The sequence below is a fragment of the Xenia sp. Carnegie-2017 genome, unplaced genomic scaffold (assembly GCF_021976095.1).
Source record: "Xenia sp. Carnegie-2017 unplaced genomic scaffold, XeniaSp_v1 HiC_scaffold_20, whole genome shotgun sequence".
Lineage (NCBI taxonomy): Eukaryota > Metazoa > Cnidaria > Anthozoa > Malacalcyonacea > Xeniidae > Xenia > Xenia sp. Carnegie-2017.
The window spans coordinates 6192341-6210781 of NW_025813483.1; the positions used below are offsets into that span (position 1 = coordinate 6192341).

The 18441-nt window shown below is 33.3% G+C and overlaps 2 protein-coding genes and 1 long non-coding RNA gene across 3 annotated transcripts in view; 2 read left to right on the plus strand and 1 right to left on the minus strand.

Moving 5' to 3' along the window:
- Positions 1 to 2129: 2129 nt before the first annotated feature.
- On the plus strand, positions 2130 to 4518 carry LOC124441571 (probable C-mannosyltransferase DPY19L3). The gene is made up of 4 exons (XM_046992047.1): positions 2130 to 2224; positions 2861 to 2943; positions 3378 to 3510; positions 4324 to 4518. Exons 2-4 carry the CDS (start codon positions 2864 to 2866, stop codon positions 4516 to 4518), a joined length of 408 nt encoding a protein of 135 aa, XP_046848003.1. The 5' UTR covers positions 2130 to 2224; positions 2861 to 2863.
- A 1438-nt stretch (positions 4519 to 5956) lies between these two features.
- The window catches only part of LOC124441572 (zinc finger protein 721-like), a 30942-nt gene continuing 18457 nt past the window's right edge, over positions 5957 to 18441 (minus strand). The window contains exons 6-11 of the mRNA XM_046992048.1: positions 17520 to 17608; positions 17172 to 17374; positions 16785 to 17046; positions 15724 to 16695; positions 6813 to 6965; positions 5957 to 5982 (exon numbers count right to left, since the gene is read on the minus strand). Of these exons, the coding sequence (XP_046848004.1) occupies positions 5957 to 5982; positions 6813 to 6965; positions 15724 to 16695; positions 16785 to 17046; positions 17172 to 17374; positions 17520 to 17608 (1705 nt within the window). The remainder of the gene's footprint in view (positions 5983 to 6812; positions 6966 to 15723; positions 16696 to 16784; positions 17047 to 17171; positions 17375 to 17519; positions 17609 to 18441) is intronic.
- LOC124441509 lies at positions 11941 to 14220 on the plus strand. Its single transcript, XR_006946984.1, has 4 exons — positions 11941 to 12069; positions 12771 to 12902; positions 13188 to 13342; positions 13754 to 14220. It is a non-coding gene; the product is annotated as an uncharacterized LOC124441509 (long non-coding RNA).

The window sequence follows — 18441 nt, forward strand, 5'->3', positions numbered from 1 at the left end:
GAATGCTGCTAATAGTCTTCCAAGCGAAGACTGTGTCATGATTAGTTAGTATTTAAGAACAACGACACAAAGTATCTCATACTTTAACATATTCAGGTGAGGAGGGTACTTGTTCTTGGTTTAATTTTAATGACAGAGAGGATAGAGTTGAGCATTGAGTTGAGGAAACTGTCAAATTGACTGATTCGTCATGATTTCTAAATGTACATGACTTTCCATTAAAGCTATGAATTACATAAGAGCATTGATACATTAAACAATGTGTATTGAGTTAACAAATGCTTGCTAATAATTTGACCATTTGTTGTGTTCTCAAATCGAGATTTTTTTAGATTTGCAAACGCATTACAAAGATGACGGCTGTAAACGCAATTTACTTGATTTCAACATAATTTCAAATTTTGACAGTGAACTTGTTTTTGATTTCTTTGAAATATCATAAAAATTCATCTTCTTGACAGTAAAAATTTGCATCTAGTTTTCATTGTGAAACATGCAGCTGGCAAATTGCAGAAGAAACAAACGCTACAAAAATGCAATCCTGAAGTGGCAAAAAAATTGAAAAGATTTTATGGAAAGGAACTTTTATCAAAGTACCTGGTGGGAGGGTGGTTATTTTATGACAGAGTCAGGAGGGGGTGAATGCTTTAACAAAAGCAATTTAGAGGAAGGATGGTTACTTCATGAGTTCAAGAAGGTAATACTCGCCATTCATAAATGTGTTTGAAACATAAACATATATCATGATTATCAGCATTTATCTTATCAACAAAATGATGTGAATATTTTCATTTTAGTTTTGAAATATGTCCTTTGTAATCATTGGTTCCCTGTTGTTTGTCTTTGTTCTCCAGTTCATGAATGGCATGATCATTAAATGATTGGGTTTAACAGTTGCATCATAATTGGTTATTTCAAAAGTTAGCAAGGTATGAATTAAAATGATGAATAAATTTGCATGTAGGTAATAGCATGGTTTCTTGTGCAATTTGGAAAGAAACTTGTGCAAATGAGTTTTTAACTATCAAATCAAAACAGCATGAGTCTGAAGGATGAAAAGAACTTAGAAGTCCATGTTTTGCAAACTATGCAATTACTTATTAATAATATGCTTAAAAATGTTCCTCAATTTTGTTCATTGTTATCTTCAGCACAACATTTTGAACCAAGAGTTATTGAAATCGATTGACTTATATTTTTCAATTTGTTAGATATTATTTTCGTAGCGTCATTGCCTGGTTGTACACATGCACATAGCCAAAAACATGGTACTTTTGAAAGTGTTCATAATTTTGGCAATGTCATGCAATTTGAATTTGAATCTGACTTTTGACCCTGACGATGACTACCGCTAAGGTTGTCGAAACGTCAGTCAACAACAACAAAAACAGTCCTTCTCAGGACTATACCAACCTGGACGATCTACATTTACAAACATGTAGCAATACTCCAGGGTTCAAACCATTTACTTTAATGTGAAATGAATTACAGAAACTCAAATCACAACTCGGCTGTGCATTTATGAGCAACTTTAAGGTACATACATCAAGGTACATGTTAAACACTAGATCGTTAAACGATCCATAAAGATACAACTAAAAGCAATTTTGAAATACACTATGATAATTTATACAACTCATTTAGATACATTCAGACATTAACATGCATTATGCAAGATGCATTAACATACATCAGCATCATTGTGTAAGATACATTAACATTCTTCAGCATACATAGTGTAAGAACTTTAACATACATTAGCATACATTTTAAGATTAAAGATACATTAAAAAGATCCATGGAGATACATTGTAAGAGACATAATTTTTTACATTAAACATACATCAGCATACATTGTGTAAGATACATTAACATACATCAGCATACATTGTGTAAAATACATTAACATACATCAGCATACATTGTGTAAGAACTTTAACATACATTAGCATACATTTTTAAATTAAAGATACATTAAAAAGATCCATGGAGATACATTGTAAGAGACATAATTTTTTACTTCTAGATGTTCGTTTTATTTTTGAACTAATAGTGATTTGTCGTCATTGTTTTACGATGAGATGAGACTCAGAAGATACTCATTTAAAGTTATATGTGACCAAGTATCTTTATCATGGGATCATCGTAAATTTGCTCTTTTTCACAGGCTAAAATTGGAAGTTCCTTGGTTCCGATAATTTTGATTGTTTTGGTGTTGCATCAGGTGCGATGTGATCTTAAATATTAACAGTTTTTGCTGAAGTTATTTTATATTTTATTCATGGCGAGATTTTAAGGGAGGCGCGGGGAGGTGGGCACGTTTCCTAAGATCGCTTTTCCCTGACATGTTTCCCACCTTCCCTTGAAACGTAGAATTTTTCCCATTCACTGCCAAACACACGCCACAAACTCGAAATATAAATTCTTAAGTAGAACTGTAGAAAATGAGACATTTCCGTTATCTGTCAAATGAAATCCGACAAACCATGATTTTGAGGAGAATTCAACCAATCAGAGCCCAGGTTTTTAATGGGCTATTTTATAATAGACTCTAGTGTATGCGGTGTTTGTTGATATTTAATAGTATACTCGTTAAAACTCCTAAATCACATGTTAAGTATGTTCACAGGTTTATCGAACGTTAATAGAAAGGACCATATTTATATATTCTGCTATGCCAGGCTGGTTTCTTTTGAAACTGAAATTGTTTTCAAAAGATAATAGCCAAGTATAGCTGAATATATGAATATAGTGCCCCACCTCCAATTGACGTACATACCCTGAGAAGTCAAACAAACAGACCTCCACGCACCTTAAATCCGGCCTCGAGTTTAATGTGATGTAAGTGATTACTCTATAGAGAATGGAAGGAGCGTTGAACGAATTAAAAGATTTGAAAGAGTTTTACGACCCGGACACAGTGGATTTAATGACATTTATTAAGTAAGTAATCTGGTAATGTTAATTTAGTAACTGTAAGAAAATTCATAAAAATTTTTTTTAACCCCAACCCTCAACATAACCTTAACCCAAAATTTAACCGTAAAGATAACTTGTATAACGTTTTTTCACTCGTTAAAGAATGATACGGCGTTTAGCTGTGAAGTTATTGATTAGCATTTTCCCGCTATTTACTGCTGTATGTGCCCACAATCTTCATGGTCATCGAAAGATGGCCAACGGTGTCCGCTAAACTTTACCCTAGCCGAAGTTGCAAACAAAAAGTAACAAAACATAGCCTTTTACCAACCATTTTGTTTCCTGAAAATTTATTTTCAGGAAAATATATTTTCGTTCAAACATCGAATGTACCTCAAATGTTTTTATTTCAAAATACCTACATCAGCTGGGGGCTTAATCACTATTTCACATTTCAGTGAGAAAACGGGAAAAGGGAGATCTTTCAGTGGAAGTATGCAACTTATGGCTGCAGTGAAATTGTGTACAGACAGACCAATAACAAATCATCCACATTACGAAAATAAATTATTGAGACTACGAACAAAGGAGGTAAGTGAAAGTTTTTGTAATTTTGATCTGAAAAGTTTGTGCTTGGAGATTGAAGATGCAAGGGTGTTAACCAATAGGTATTTTAACCTCAAAATACCACAGAAACAATGTCATTTGTCATGGTTTGATTCTAAAGAGAAACAGATTACCATTATTAAAGTATGATTTTGTGTTTTAAAATTCAAATTTCTGTTCGTGGTTCAACGAAAATACAAGGGCCGTTTAGAACCGATAATTTCAGATGATGAAGTTATTATAATACTTCGAAAAGTAGTTTTTAAGCTCAAAGTTTGAAATCCATTAATGTTTACATACTAACCCCTTTGTTGTGCTGTAGCTTTTAACTGCCTGAGTGCAGGAGGTGACCGGGTTAAAGCAAATTTACTTTAACTCGACCACCCCTGCACCTTGGGAATGTTGTCAAGCGGTTGACCTTCACTGACGATACTATGTGGTCAGCGGATGACTAACAACAAATTACTTATACATTTACAAGCGGAAAAAGAGGTCGAAAGTTATGTTTTAAAACTATAACAAATTCATCATTAGGTACACGGTCTTGAACGTTGAACTAAAGATGAACTGTTGTTCTGTATCATAAAACTACTTTAAACAAAACTGGTTTTGATAAACTCTTCCGAGAACTTTCCATAGTTCATTTACACGAGCGACTAATATTCATAAAAACAGATTAATTTCTAGTAGAACTTTTACGCTTCTATTTGATTATATTTTGATGTTATAAAATTTAAACCGTTTTGGCTGTCGTCATTCACGACGCCACTAATTTTAAAATTTTGTTTCTCCGTCCAGATCTATCAAATTTATGCCAAGCGAACGCCAAAAGACGTCTATCATTTGCTGCGAAAGCATGGGACTGACTATGTGATCTTAGAAAATAGTATTTGTTATTCTCGACAAGAGTTAGGTTGTAAGATTAAAGATATCTTAGATTATAATAACGGTCATGTTATAGAGGTGGAGTTGCCGACAGGGTCTGGTACATAGTGATGTTTCCCTTCTGTCATGCAATTAAATCAGGCGAGGAATTTAGTTTATATTTTAAGAAGGTGTTTGAAAATAGAACATTTTATATGTATAAATTGTTAAGTAGTGGTAGTTAGGGATAGTGGTGGATAACGGCTGTACAGGCATGTACAATGTGGAAGCCTGCCCAAACTTTTACTCCTACAATTCAGATATTTTACTTTAGAAAATTATTTCTATTTATTGTTTTTCCGTGAATGAACACAAAAATATTTGCACTGCAGGAGTACAAAGCGAGCTGACTTCGCTAGTGGATATTTTCATTGATAGTAAAAAAGAACTTTTTAAACTAGAGTTTGTCACTTAGCAGTACTTTAGCCAATGGAGAAATTTTGCAATTTCCTTAATATCGTTAATGAATGACTAAATTGATGCCGTTTTTAATTTATGAAAAATGTTCCAATATCTAAATGTTCACTTTTCACCTCTATATGATATAGGAATAGAAATTGTTATTCGTACTTCAAAGGTTAATGGTTGTAATCCTTCTTACATGTTAGCGTTCGTATGATAATCTTATGTTTTGTGAAATATTTGTGTACTGCAAACTGTTTTCAATGGGGGTATATTTTATCATGGGTAAATAATTTTTAAGTTGTACAAATAAACTCCAGTAAGGATAGGTTTTAATTCGTATTGATACTGTACATATACAGATGATCTTTTATGGCTGTTGAGGATAAATTGTTTATACGTTATATAGCTATCAACTATAAAGGAATTGACTTCATTCTAGCTTTCCTAGCTGTAGTAATTTACCATGTCAATATAGTCAATGGGACGTTGGTTTGTTTTTCAATAGTTCATCAATAAGTGCAAATAAGTTACAACTGAACTGTATCAAAATTATAACTAAAGTATCCAATCAAAATGCTGCTACTAATATAATATATGTGTTCACTCGGGCTACTCAAGAACAATGTTATATATAAAACGAATGAAAATTTAAGCTGTGAATGAAAATTCATAAAAAATTTTTCAACCTTAACCCTCAACATAACCTTAACCCAAAATTTAACCGTAAAGATAACTTGTATAACGTTTTTTCACTCGTTAAAGAATGATACGGCTATTAGCTGTGAAGTTATTGATTAGCATTTTCCCGCTATTTACTGCTGTATGTGCCCACAATCTTCATGGTCATCGAAATATGGCCACCGGTGTCCGCTAAACTGTACCGTAATATATGTGTTCACTCGGGCTACTCAAGAACAATGTTATATATAATAGTTACCAGATGCAACAACTAACTTAACGGTGATGCAATGTCACATCATGTGGTAATCTATTATGTAAGTAAATCGTCATTCATTAAACATTCATTTGTGACACTCACGAGTGATTTAGAAAAAAATCGAATTTTAAACTCGTCACTTCGGTAGCCCAAGCAACAATACCGTCAATTCTTCTTGGCGATGCACCAACCTGGACGATAAATATTTACAAACATACATTTATATTAACGGGTTCAAATCGTTTATTTTATTTACAAAAATTTATTAGAGAAACAACAAACCATTTCCTGTGTTTCTGGGTGCGATTTAGTATAATTCGTTCGTAACATAGACATTCCACTGGTCATCACCTCCATCATAATTTCTACACCACGACTTCATTTTTCACAATGGCGCTCCTTCGATTGAATGTGAGAGCTAAGCCCCACTCCTCCTCTTCTTGTAAACGTTACTGTCAATCAATCCTTGTAAATGTCTATCCACATTATAAAGTTTTCTTACCAGCATGAATCTTTACGTGTCGAATGAAGCTACCACGCGTTGCAAATCTTTTACCACAGTGTTCACATTGATAAAGTTTCTCTTCCGTATGCATCCTAAGGTGTTTATTCAAGGCACAATTCTGTGAAAATGTTTTACCACAATGTTCACATTTATAAGGTTTCTCTCCTGTATTTATCCTAATGTGTCTATTCAAATCACAATTCTGTGAAAATGTTTTACCACAATGTTCACATTGATAAGTTTTCTCTCCGGTATGTATCTTTATGTGACGTTTTAAGTTACCAAGCTGTGTAAATCTTTTACCACAATGTTTACATTTATAAGGTTTCTCTTCTGTATGTATCTTTATGTGACGTTTTAAGTTACCAAGCTGTGTAAATATTTTACCACAATGTTCACATTGGTAAGGTTTCTCTCCTGTATGTATTCTAAGGTGTCTATTCAAATCACAATTCTGTGAAAATGTTTTACCACAATGTTCACATTTATAAGGTTTCTCTCCTGTATGTATCATACCATGACGTTTTAAGTTACCAAGCAGTGTAAATGTTTTACCACAATTTTCACATTGGTAAGGTTTGTCTCCAGTATGTATCCTAACATGTTCATTTAATGTAGAAAGATGTCTAAATGTTTTACCACAATGTTTGCATTGATAAGGTTTCTCTCCTGTTTGAACCCTCACATGTCTTTGTAATTGTGGATTTTTTCCGCATTCATTTTTCATGTGAACATTTAGATAGTCTTCACTACTGTACTTTCGACCACAACGTGGACATTCCCAGGGATTCGTACAAACAAGCATTGGACATCGTTTTAAATGTTTCTCTAAATAATCGGGATATGTATACATCCTTCCACAGTGTCTACAGCTGTAACCTTGAACTAAAAAGAAAAGTTAGAATTAGATCACAGGATAAAGAACTGAATGATCATACATAACTAAGGCACTTCGCATACGTAAACTGACTAACTATCAAACTGATGTTTGTCATTATCTTCCTCATCAAACAACGATATTCCCAACTGTTCAGCATACTCATCTCCATACCAAACAAGCAGGTCTTTATCGGCTTCAATCTCTTTATAAACTTGGTAGTAAATTTCTCCATTATATTGATATGCAATTATATTTTGTTCTTCTTCAAATCTTGCACAATTCACAAATCTCATCCAATTACCTTGAGCAAGATCCTTACCATCAATACAATATACAACCTTTCCTCCTTGTACAATCTGTAAACACGGACGGATAAATAATTATGACAAAGCATGTATGTTTAATATCTGCATGGTGAAAGTAGAACGGGCAGAAAATATTTTAATAAAATGAAATTATTCCTTTATTTAAATATGTTCACCTCCCACATATAAGAAGGATCTCTTCCATCCTCTGCGTCTTTAAGCGAAAGTACCTCTCCTCTGTATGGTCCAAAACGAGTGTTAATTTCAACTTTTTTCTTTTGTAAAAACACCCCTGCCTGCGTTGGGGATTGTAGCGGTATTTATGTAAAGATCTTTTGGAAGTGTCTTCATAGCATTTGATGTTCCCTCCCATTGATGTACTTCAAAGAAATGAAATTTGTTCGAAAAACGTTCTCCATCGTTAAAACAACAGCATTGTTCACAATTTTATAGCAAATATCAAATCACAGTAATGAACTGATGTTTAAAATATTCATGACTCTACACTAAAAGTAAAGTACTTACAAATGTTAAGATCATCATCAGGTACATCTTCCACTGTATAAATCTTTTTGGACTTTGACTTTCTTAATGATCGTCTTAAAGAAGTCTTTTTCAGAGTTTTACAGTTATATTTGATGGATTTTCTTTTAATGATGGATTTAGTTTTTTTGTCATTTACATCGTTGACCTTGGGTTTTGACGTTGACGAATGACCGATTGTTTTAGAAGAAACCTGTAAAAACGTTTGATTGAAGTTCATCCAAAAAATGTGAAATCAATTTTCTAAAACATACCTGTTTATTTGCAAATTTCTTCATGACTTCAGTTTTTAATGTTGTTTTAAAAACTATAAGAAAGCAATTTCATTTTTTAAAAAACTATACTTCTTATCGTCAAAAGTGAAAATTACAAAAGAAATTCCCAGTGAACGACGTGTCATACGCTTGCACGAAATCTTTTTAAAGCAAATTGTTGGAGATGTAATGTTTATCTCAAAAATAGTTTTTGTTCAAAAGCGCAATGGACTTGTAACTTTGTTGATTTATACTACAGCAGACAGAAAAACATGTCGATCATTTCATACGCTAAGACGAAACTGAAACACCACTACTGTTGAAGCTGTTCTATAGTGTAAAAGAGGTTTGTCAGAGACCATCAAAAATGAAATCAAGATTAGGGCAATCTCCACCATACATTTGTCCTCTATGTGTGAAAACACATTTATTTCAAGGTAACAGAGGCCGCGCAAGCTCGATAATTGAGGGGGGCAAATATTCATATATGCATGTCCTACTTTAGTAGTTTCTCTTGAAATCAATTGTGGGTATGGATTTAACAAAAGATCAAAACATACCAATATATAAATACTTTCTCCTTCAATTATCAATCTTGCCCCACCCCCGCATAAATTTTCACACAATATGAGCTTTTATAGTTTTTTTTTATTACAGTGTTTGTGTTACCGCCGCTTATGGGCGGTGAACATAAGGAAACTAATAAGAGCCGCAGCGTTATAACGAGCATTCACAGAAAATAAGCTGTGCATAGATGATGTCATAAAAAGCTTTAAAAACTTCTAATGTATCATGTTTCTACATATTTAATTCCTTATAAATGATGGAGAATATCTAAAGGTTGCAATTATATTTCATAATGTGATATGTAGTCAAATCACTCAAATACAGTTAAAGTACATCATGTAAAAAAAATTTAATGAGGATAGCAACATTGAACTAATATAATTAAAAAGTAAAGTTCCATCGTTCAAATTAAATACGTTTCATCATTGCTACCTACTTGAATCCAGAGACGAAGCAACTTGAAACAGGGGCGGATCTAGGATTTTTCAAACATCAGTCATAAAACGTCGGAGGCACTCCGCACCTGGGGGGGGTCTGAGGCTATCTCTCCTGAGAAATTTTGAATTTCAGAGCCTTAAAAATGCCATTTTCAGCGTTTTAGAGCATTACAAAATGTATTTTGTGGGCATCGTTTTTGCGTAAATACAACACATTTTGGTTACGTTTTTTTCAAAAAAAAAAAAATGAAGTGAACAATACTTGAATGTTTTGCCAAATATTTAGGCTCATTATTATGCCAAATATATGGCTCATTAGCACGTCTAGGAACGTAAAATATATTTTACAATAATGCTATATTCAAAAACAGATATAGCCTTTAAAATTTTCTACCAAGTTGGCAGGCATAGACCCCCCTAGAGACCCCCATTCAAACCTCTATGTAATGAGTTAAGTTAGAAATTTGGTACTACAAGTGACAGTTCATAGATATAGAAAAGCTCAGACTTCAAACCATGCAAGTTTATTGTAACCCTTTACCCATCTCCACATCAGTATTAGCAAATTCACCTTTTGAGAAAAAACTCAAAATTTTTTTCTGCCAAAGATTAAGCAAAAACTATCAGAGTGAAAATTTGTAGTTAAGGACAGCTTAATGCCATAAATTTTTATTAGACATTTCACTTGACTATTATCTTCTTCAAGGTGTGCTATATAGCAATCACTAGTAGCATTGTATTATCAAATACAAACAGAATGTAACCAACATGTCTTTAATTATATATTTACATGAATGTTAAAATTGGTTCAGGTGTCATGCTTACTGGTTATGATAAATATCTTTTCATATGATCAAAGCTCGTTTAAATGTAAATCTGAAATAATTTAGTTTAGAAATTATAATGATCATCAGAAAAATTACCTAGTGATCATGAAAAATACTTTGCTGTTTTGCCAAATTTCAAGGTTTATCTGCATACATAGGAAGACATTTTTACTTTATAGAAAATGCTTTTCATACATCAATAGCCCTTTGGAATTTATGGCAAACAATCTGGTATGAGCCGTAGATTAACACAACTTTACATCTCTACATGAGGTGTTTAGTTAGAAAAGGGACAATATGTGACATGGGACAACATTTCATGTATGTGAAATACTAAGGTTTAATACCATTCCAGTCAAATTGTCAAAATAAAAAGCTTCATGGATCAGAAGACTCAAAATCACAGGTTATAGTAAACAGCTTCTCATGTAATCAATGTTAGTTTTCTCAAATCTTAAACAATATGTAGTATAACTGTCCAATGATTGAATGATCAATGATCATAAACTGAAAAGCCCAAACATTTGTTTATGATAAAGTAAATAATAGTATGGCGCCTTATGGCTACAGATTTTTTGTCCATTGAAATATATTTGCAGGAATGTAGGATTTGGCTGCCATATAACGGTCACGATTCCCCAAGCACTAAAGAAATCATAGCTAAAAGTCCTTCGGCAACAATTTTAGAAGCATCTATCTGCTTACCATACGCCATATTAACATAAATCGCATCACACACTCGCATAAATTGACTTTGATATATTACATTCATTCATACACTTCAGTTGTCCTTTACTTACGATTTTGGATGTAAATTTCTGCTGATAAAACTCAAAACAATGTTGGCTTGCTTTTGAACATCAATGACTGAAATGTCGCTCGCGAGATCGTCTTTGCCAAGCATTTACAATTCGTCCATAAATTTTTCGCCCTCTTGAAAAAATTACCAGTTTGGAAAGCAGTATTCATGTCAATATATGAATTTGTAAAAGATTTCCATAAATTCCATCTGATTGTAGTTTAGTTTCTATCATGCTTTAGAAAACTATTATGAAACGATCAAACATTCAATTCAGACAGTGAGCTTGACTATGTTAGTTTAGTTGGCTATCAGTCGAAATAGGTCAAACCAATCACAGTAAGACAAAAATTTAAACGAACCAATTACACGATAGCAAGTGGACTCCCTTATAGGTCCGGCCACCCCGCTTATCGGTCGAGATTATTCCAGATCGTCTACTGATCTGGCTATTGACCAATGAAATAAGCGTTTTTGGCGTTCATAGACTCCTTTATCCGTCGAACCAGTCAAGGCACCCCGCTTATCAGTCGGTTATTCCAGGTCAATTAAAATTCAACTGATCTGGTTACCAAGGAGATATTCATTGGATTAGTTATTAGTTTTCAATAATAAATAAAGCTGGATTTTTATCACGAAGTAAATGCGATAATAAAGTAAGAATAATTAATGAATTTTTAACTAATATGAATAGGTAAGTTTTGAGTTTCAAACATCAGTCGCGCGACGGATTTGACATACTCTAGATCCGCCCCTGACTTGAAATTGTCGATAAAACTTTGTTTGATGTAGAAAGTTCCCAAATGTTTCAAGCTTTTAAACTTGAATTCAGACGTTTATTGCTCTTTAAAATCATACACACTCAGTGCCAAGTAAATATTCTACGTTTACCGTAGGTTTTGAATGCTTTGTATTAAATTTGAAGTTTTGGCGGAAACATTGCGCGTGCGTGGTAGGCTTTGTCTAGCAGGCGGAAATCCCCGTACCATGATCGGAGATCTCTTTTACATTTAATTGTCGTCTTTACACACTCTTGCACTGTATTTTTTAACATTTATTTAGTTGAATGCTGCTAAAACGTCTTCCAAGCAAAGACTGTGTCATGATTAGTTAGTATGCAAGAAGAACAACACAAAGTATCTCATACTTTATCACATTCAGGTGAGGGGTGTACTTGTTCTTGGTTTAATTTTAATGACAGAGAGGATAGAGTTGAGCATTGAGTTGAGGAAACTGTCAAATTGACCAATTCATCAAGATTTGTAAATGTATATGACTTTCCATTAAAGCTATGAATTACCTATGAGCATTGATACATTAAACAATGTGTATTGAGTTAAGAAATGCTTGCTAATAATTTGACCATTTGTTGTGTCCTCATTCAATTCAAATCGAGATTTCATTAGATTTGCACAAAGACTAAAAGATGGCTGCAAACGGAAATTACTTGATTTCAACATAATTTCAAATTTTGACAGTGAACTTGTTTTTGGTTTCTCTGAAATATCATAAAATTCATCTTCTTGACAATTAAAATTTGCATCTAGTTTTCATTGTGAAACATGCAGCTGACAAATTGCAGAAGAAACAAACGTTACAAAAATGCATGCCTGAAGTGGCAAAAAATTGAAAAGATTTCATGGAAAGAAAGCATTTACTAAATCACCTGGTAGGAGGGGTGGGTAATTTATGACAGAGTTAGGAGGGTGAATGCTTTAACAAAAGCAATTTACAGGAAGGATGTTTCATAAGTTGAAGAAGGTAATACTCACCATTCATAAATGTGTTTTGAAACATAAACATATGTCATGATTATCAGCATTTATTTTATCCACAAAATGATGTGAATATTTTCATTTTAGTTATGAAATATGTCCTTTGTAATCATTGGTTCCCTGTGGTTTGTCTTTGTTCTCCTGTTCATGAATGACATGATCATTAAATGATTGGGGTTAACAGTTGCATCATAATTGGTTATTTCAAAAGTTAGCAAGGTATGAGTTAAAATGATGAATAAATTTGCATGTAGGTAATAGCATGGTTTCTTGTGCAATTTGGAAAGAAACTTGTGCAAGTGAGTTTTTAACTATCAAATCAAAACAGCATGAGTCTGAAGGATGAGAAGAACTTAGAAGTCCATGTTTTGAAAACTATGCAATTACTTATTATTAATATGCTTAAAAAATTTCCTCGATATTGTTGATTGTTAGCTTCAGCACAACAACATTTTGAACCAAAAGTTCATGAAATCAATTGACTTATATTTTTCAATTTGTTAGATATTTTTTTCATTTCATCATTGCCTACTTCCACACATGCACATAACCGAAAACATGGTACTTTTGAAAGTGTTCATAATTTTGGCCATGTCATGCAAATGCTGAATTGTAGATTGGGTCACCAAAGACAAAGAAAAATCTACTAAAAATTTACAGTGAGTTATGCCAGGCACTGTTTATTGCATTTTGTTACATTATTGTATATTTACAACTTGCAAATGTTTTATTTCATTGGTTTTTATGACTTTATCATTGTTTTGAGAAACCTTAAGGAGGGTTTTAAAATATGACTAAATGATATTGACTCCTGGATGTATAAGCCAGAGATTGATCTAAGAGGAATTTGTATAGGGCATGCTTTGGTTTAGATTTGATTTTGAAAGCTACTTTGAGTGTGTTGCTATTGATAAGACGGGTATGACCCTACTGCAACATCGATAGTAAATCCATCTCTACTTGTGTTTAGATAATTAGAGACAAAGTTGGCTTAATTGCTAAAAAAATGTGCCCAGCAAACCTTGTTTGTATCATATACAACCATCTTATACAACTGTATTTTTTGTCAGTTGTAAAGAGATTTTGATGCTATGCTGTACTTGTGTAAGATGTCATTTCGTATGCTACCTGTGGACACATACTGGCGTTTGACTGAGGGTGTGGTCTTTCCTTGTTATGTATTTACTGGTCTTTGGTTTTATTACTGACTGTTGGTGTTCTTGAAGAATGGGACCTGTATATTTGTTAGCTTATGACTAGTTTTTCTTGATTAAAACATGATCATGATAATAACATTTGAAATTTATCGTTGATCATTTGAAATTTATCGTTGATCATTTGTAAAAGAAAGAGGGAATTTATGTTTCAGTACCTGGAGCTTTGATTGTACATAATGACTTGTTGCTATTGTCCATGGCTGGTATTCTTGGGTTCTGAGAAATGTTAAAATGTTATCACTAGTGATGCACCAATATACATATTTAGCGATATACCAATTAACAGATATTAAAATGCCGATATTGTACCGATACCGATATTTTACGCCATTTTACGAAACTTAAGCATCATAAAGTATGCCAATTTGTGCTCACCATTGACTGTTCATTTCATAAAAAAATATAAAATTCAAAGCGGTTATTTACACTGCAGCAATCTTTCACAACACAACCCAATTGTCAATGGAAGTTGATATCATGTGGAACTAAAAAGTTTAAAGTAATATTAATTTAAGAAAAATTGTTAAGATAATATATATTTAGTATTGTTAACAGTGCTGCCATTCGTAGGGGAAATTCCCTACAGTAGCGGGATTTAGTGGTTTGTATATGGTAGGGGAAACCTACGGGGAAACTGTAAATTATAGGGCGATTGTAGAGAGAAAAGAAAATCGTTTAAAAATGAGCCTAATTTTTGCCCAAAATACTCTTTTCTTCCTGTGTTCATTTAGCGCCCCTGCGCCTGGATTATCACGTTGTAGTCGTGCAGGGGCTTAAGTACTTCACTGAAGGAAAACTAAGAATGATCCAAACCCAGTCTCCGAACTTCGATGTCGAACTCTCGGAACCACACCTCCAATCTCTGCTGGCTTCATGAGACATACATGGAGGTGTGACTACCATACAAAACTACTACTACTACCATTTAGCAAGTGATTGTAACAGAATCTTTCTTTTGGCATAATCATATGATGTTAAACTGTCAACTCATTTGACTAATATTGAAATTAAATGAAACGTGAAAGCCAGAAAGACATAATTGCAGATGACGATTAAATATCGTGGCCAGAGATTTCCCAGGAGGTAAGCGCATTTTCATAATAAACATAATAGCCCAACATAAGACTTTTAAAAAAGCCATCACGGCAATAAATCAGAAATAAAGATAAAAGATTTTTTAATAATTACGTTTCGTCTTTAACTTAAGAAATATTGAGATTAAATGATATAAATTTTTACTTGAGGCTTTATATAAGCATATATTTACAGGGTAGTAACCAGGGATGTACCGGGCGGGAACCGAATTCTTATTATAAATATTAAAGCCCAGAAAAGTGCTTTTAAAAGAGCCATTCAATACAAAAATATTGTATAAAAAAGAAATATTTATTCATTAGCGTAACGTTTCGTCTTGACTCACAAGGCATCACCAGACATTAAATTACAAGTAATGAGGGATTTATATAAAATAGTTATTTATATAATATTAAATTACATTGTGGGATGAAAAACGTGACCCCCAATAGCAAAGCCAGAACGTTTTTCACTGCTACAATGTAAATATTTTTGCGTTCAATCACCGGAAGACAATAAAATGAACCAATTTTGTAAAGACAACGAAAAGTTTGAATTGTGTGGGTAAAAGATCGGGCTAATTTCGTCACTGATTACCTCCATCATAATTTCTCTAAGGATTTCATTTTTTCATGATGGCAGTCCTTCACAAGATTAGAAGGGCCAAGGCCTCCTCCTTGTCAGCCTTACTCTCAATCAATCTATTGTAAATCCCTTGCCACAGTATTCATATCATAAATGTTTCTTACGAGCATGGATCTTACCGTGTTGTTTCAAGTTACTCTTCCTATTAAATCTTTTACCACAATGTTCACATTGATAAGGTTTCTCTCCAGTATGTATCATTACGTGACTTTTTAAGCTACAAACCTGAGTAAATGTTTTACCACAGTGTTGACATTGATAAGGTTTCTCTCCTGTATGTGTCCTAAAGTGACGTTTAAAGCTACCATGCTCTGTAAATGTTGTACCACAATGTTGACATTGATAAGGTTTCTCTCCTGTATGTATCCTAAGGTGTTTATTCAAAGCAGAATTCCGTGAAAATTTTTTACCACAATGTACACATTTATAAGGTTTCTCTCCCGTATGTATCCTTAGGTGACTTTTTAAGTTACCAAGCACTGCAAATCTTTTACCACAATGTTTACATTGATAAGGTTTCTCTCCTGTATGTATCGTACCATGACGCTTTAAGCTACCAAGCAGTGTAAAGGTTTTACCACAATGTTGACATTGATAAGGTTTCTCTCCTGTATGTATCCTAAGGTGTTCATTCAAAGCACAATTCCGTGAAAATCTTTTACCACAATGTTCACATTTATAAGGTTTCTCTCCTGTATGTATCATACCATGACGTTTTAAGTTACGAAGATATCTAAATCTTTTACCACAATTTTCACATTGGTAAGGTTTGTCTCCAGTATGTATCCTAACATGTTCATTCAATTTAGAAAGCTGTCTAAATGTTTTACCACAATGTTTGCATTGATAAGGTTTCTCTCCAGTTTGAACCCTCACATGTCGTTTTAATTGTGGATTTTTTCCGCATTCATTTTTCATGTGAACATTTAGATAGTCTTCACTACTGTACTTTCGACCACAACGTGGACATTCCCAGGGATTCGTACAAACAAGCATTGGACATCGTTTTAAATGTTTCTTTAAATAATCTGGATAAGTATACATCCTTCCACAGTGTGTACAGCTGTGACCTCCAACTAAAAAGAAAAGTTAGAATTGTATCACAGTATAAAGTACTGAATTATCATACATAACTAAGGCACTTCGCATACGTAAACTGACTAACCTTCAAACTGATGTTTGTCATTATCTTCCTCATCAAACAACGATATTCCCAACTGTTCAGCATACTCATCTCCATACCAAACAAGCAATTCTTTATGGGCTTCAATCTCTGTATAAACTCGGTAGTAAATTTCTCCATTATATTGATATGCAATTATATTTTGTTCTTCTTCAAATCTTGCACAATTCACAAATCTCATCCAATTACCTTGAGCAAGATCCTTACCATCAATACAATATACAACCTTTCCTCCTTGTACAATCTGTAAACACGGACAGATAAATAATTATGACAAAGCATGTATGTTTAATATCTGCATGGTGAAAGTGGAACGGGCAGAAAATATTTTAATAAAAAGAAATTATTCATTTATTTAAATATGTTCACCTCCCACATATACGCTGGATCCCTTCCATCCTCTGCGTCTTTAAGCGAAAGTACCTCTCCTCTGTATGGTCCAAAACGAGTGTTAATTTCAACTTTTTTCTTTGTAAAAACACCCCTGCCTGCGTTGGGGATTGTAGCGGTATTTATGTAAAGATCTTTTGGAAGTGTCTTCATAGCATTTGATGTTCCCTTCCATTGATGTACTTCAAAGAAATGAAATTTGTTTGAAAAACATTCTCCATCGTTAAAACAACTGCATTGGTCACAATTTTAAAGCAAATATCAAATCACAGTAATGAACTGATGTTTAAAATATTCCTGACTCTACACTAAAAGTAAAGTACTTACAAATGTTAAGATCATCATCAGGTACATCTTCCTGTATAAATCTTTTGGATGACTTTCTTAATGATCGTCTTAAAGAAGTCTTTTCAGAGCTTTACAGTTATATTTGATGGATTTTCTTTTAATGATGGATTTAGTTTTTTGTCATTTACATCGTTGACCTTGGGTTTTGGCGTTGACGAATTACCGATTGTTTTAGAAGAAACCTGTAAAAACGTTTGATTGAAATTCAACCAAAAAATGTGAAAATATTTACTTAGCGCTCATCCTTTCCTTTTACCCATTTTCTAAAACATACCTGTTTATTTGCAAATTTCTTCATGACTTCAGTTTTTAATGTTGTCTTAAAAACTATAAGAAAGCAATTTCATTTTTAAAAAAACTATACTTCTTACAGTCAAATTGAAAATTACAAAAGAAATTCCCAGTAAACGACGTGTCATACGCTTGCACGAAATCTTTTTAAAGCAAATTGTTGGAGATGTAATGTTTATCTCAAAAATAGTTTTTGTTAAAATCGCAATGAACTTGTAACTTTGTTGATTTATACTACAGCAGACAGAAAAACATGACGATCATTTCATACGCTTCAGACGAAACTAAAGCAACAGTACCGTTGAAGCTGTTCCAGCGTATAAAAGAGGTTTGTTAGAGACCATCAAAAATGAAATCAAGATTAGGGCAGCCTCCACCATACATTTGTCCTCTATGTGTGAAAACAGATTTATTTCAAGGTAACAGAGGCCGCGCAAGCTCGATAATTGAGGGGGGGCAAATATTCATATATGCACGTCCTACCTTAGTAGCTTCTATTGAAATCAATTGTGGGTATGGATTTAACAAAAGATTAAAACATACCAATATATAAATACTTTCTCCTTCAATTATCAATCTTGCGCCCCCATAAATTGTCACACAATATGAG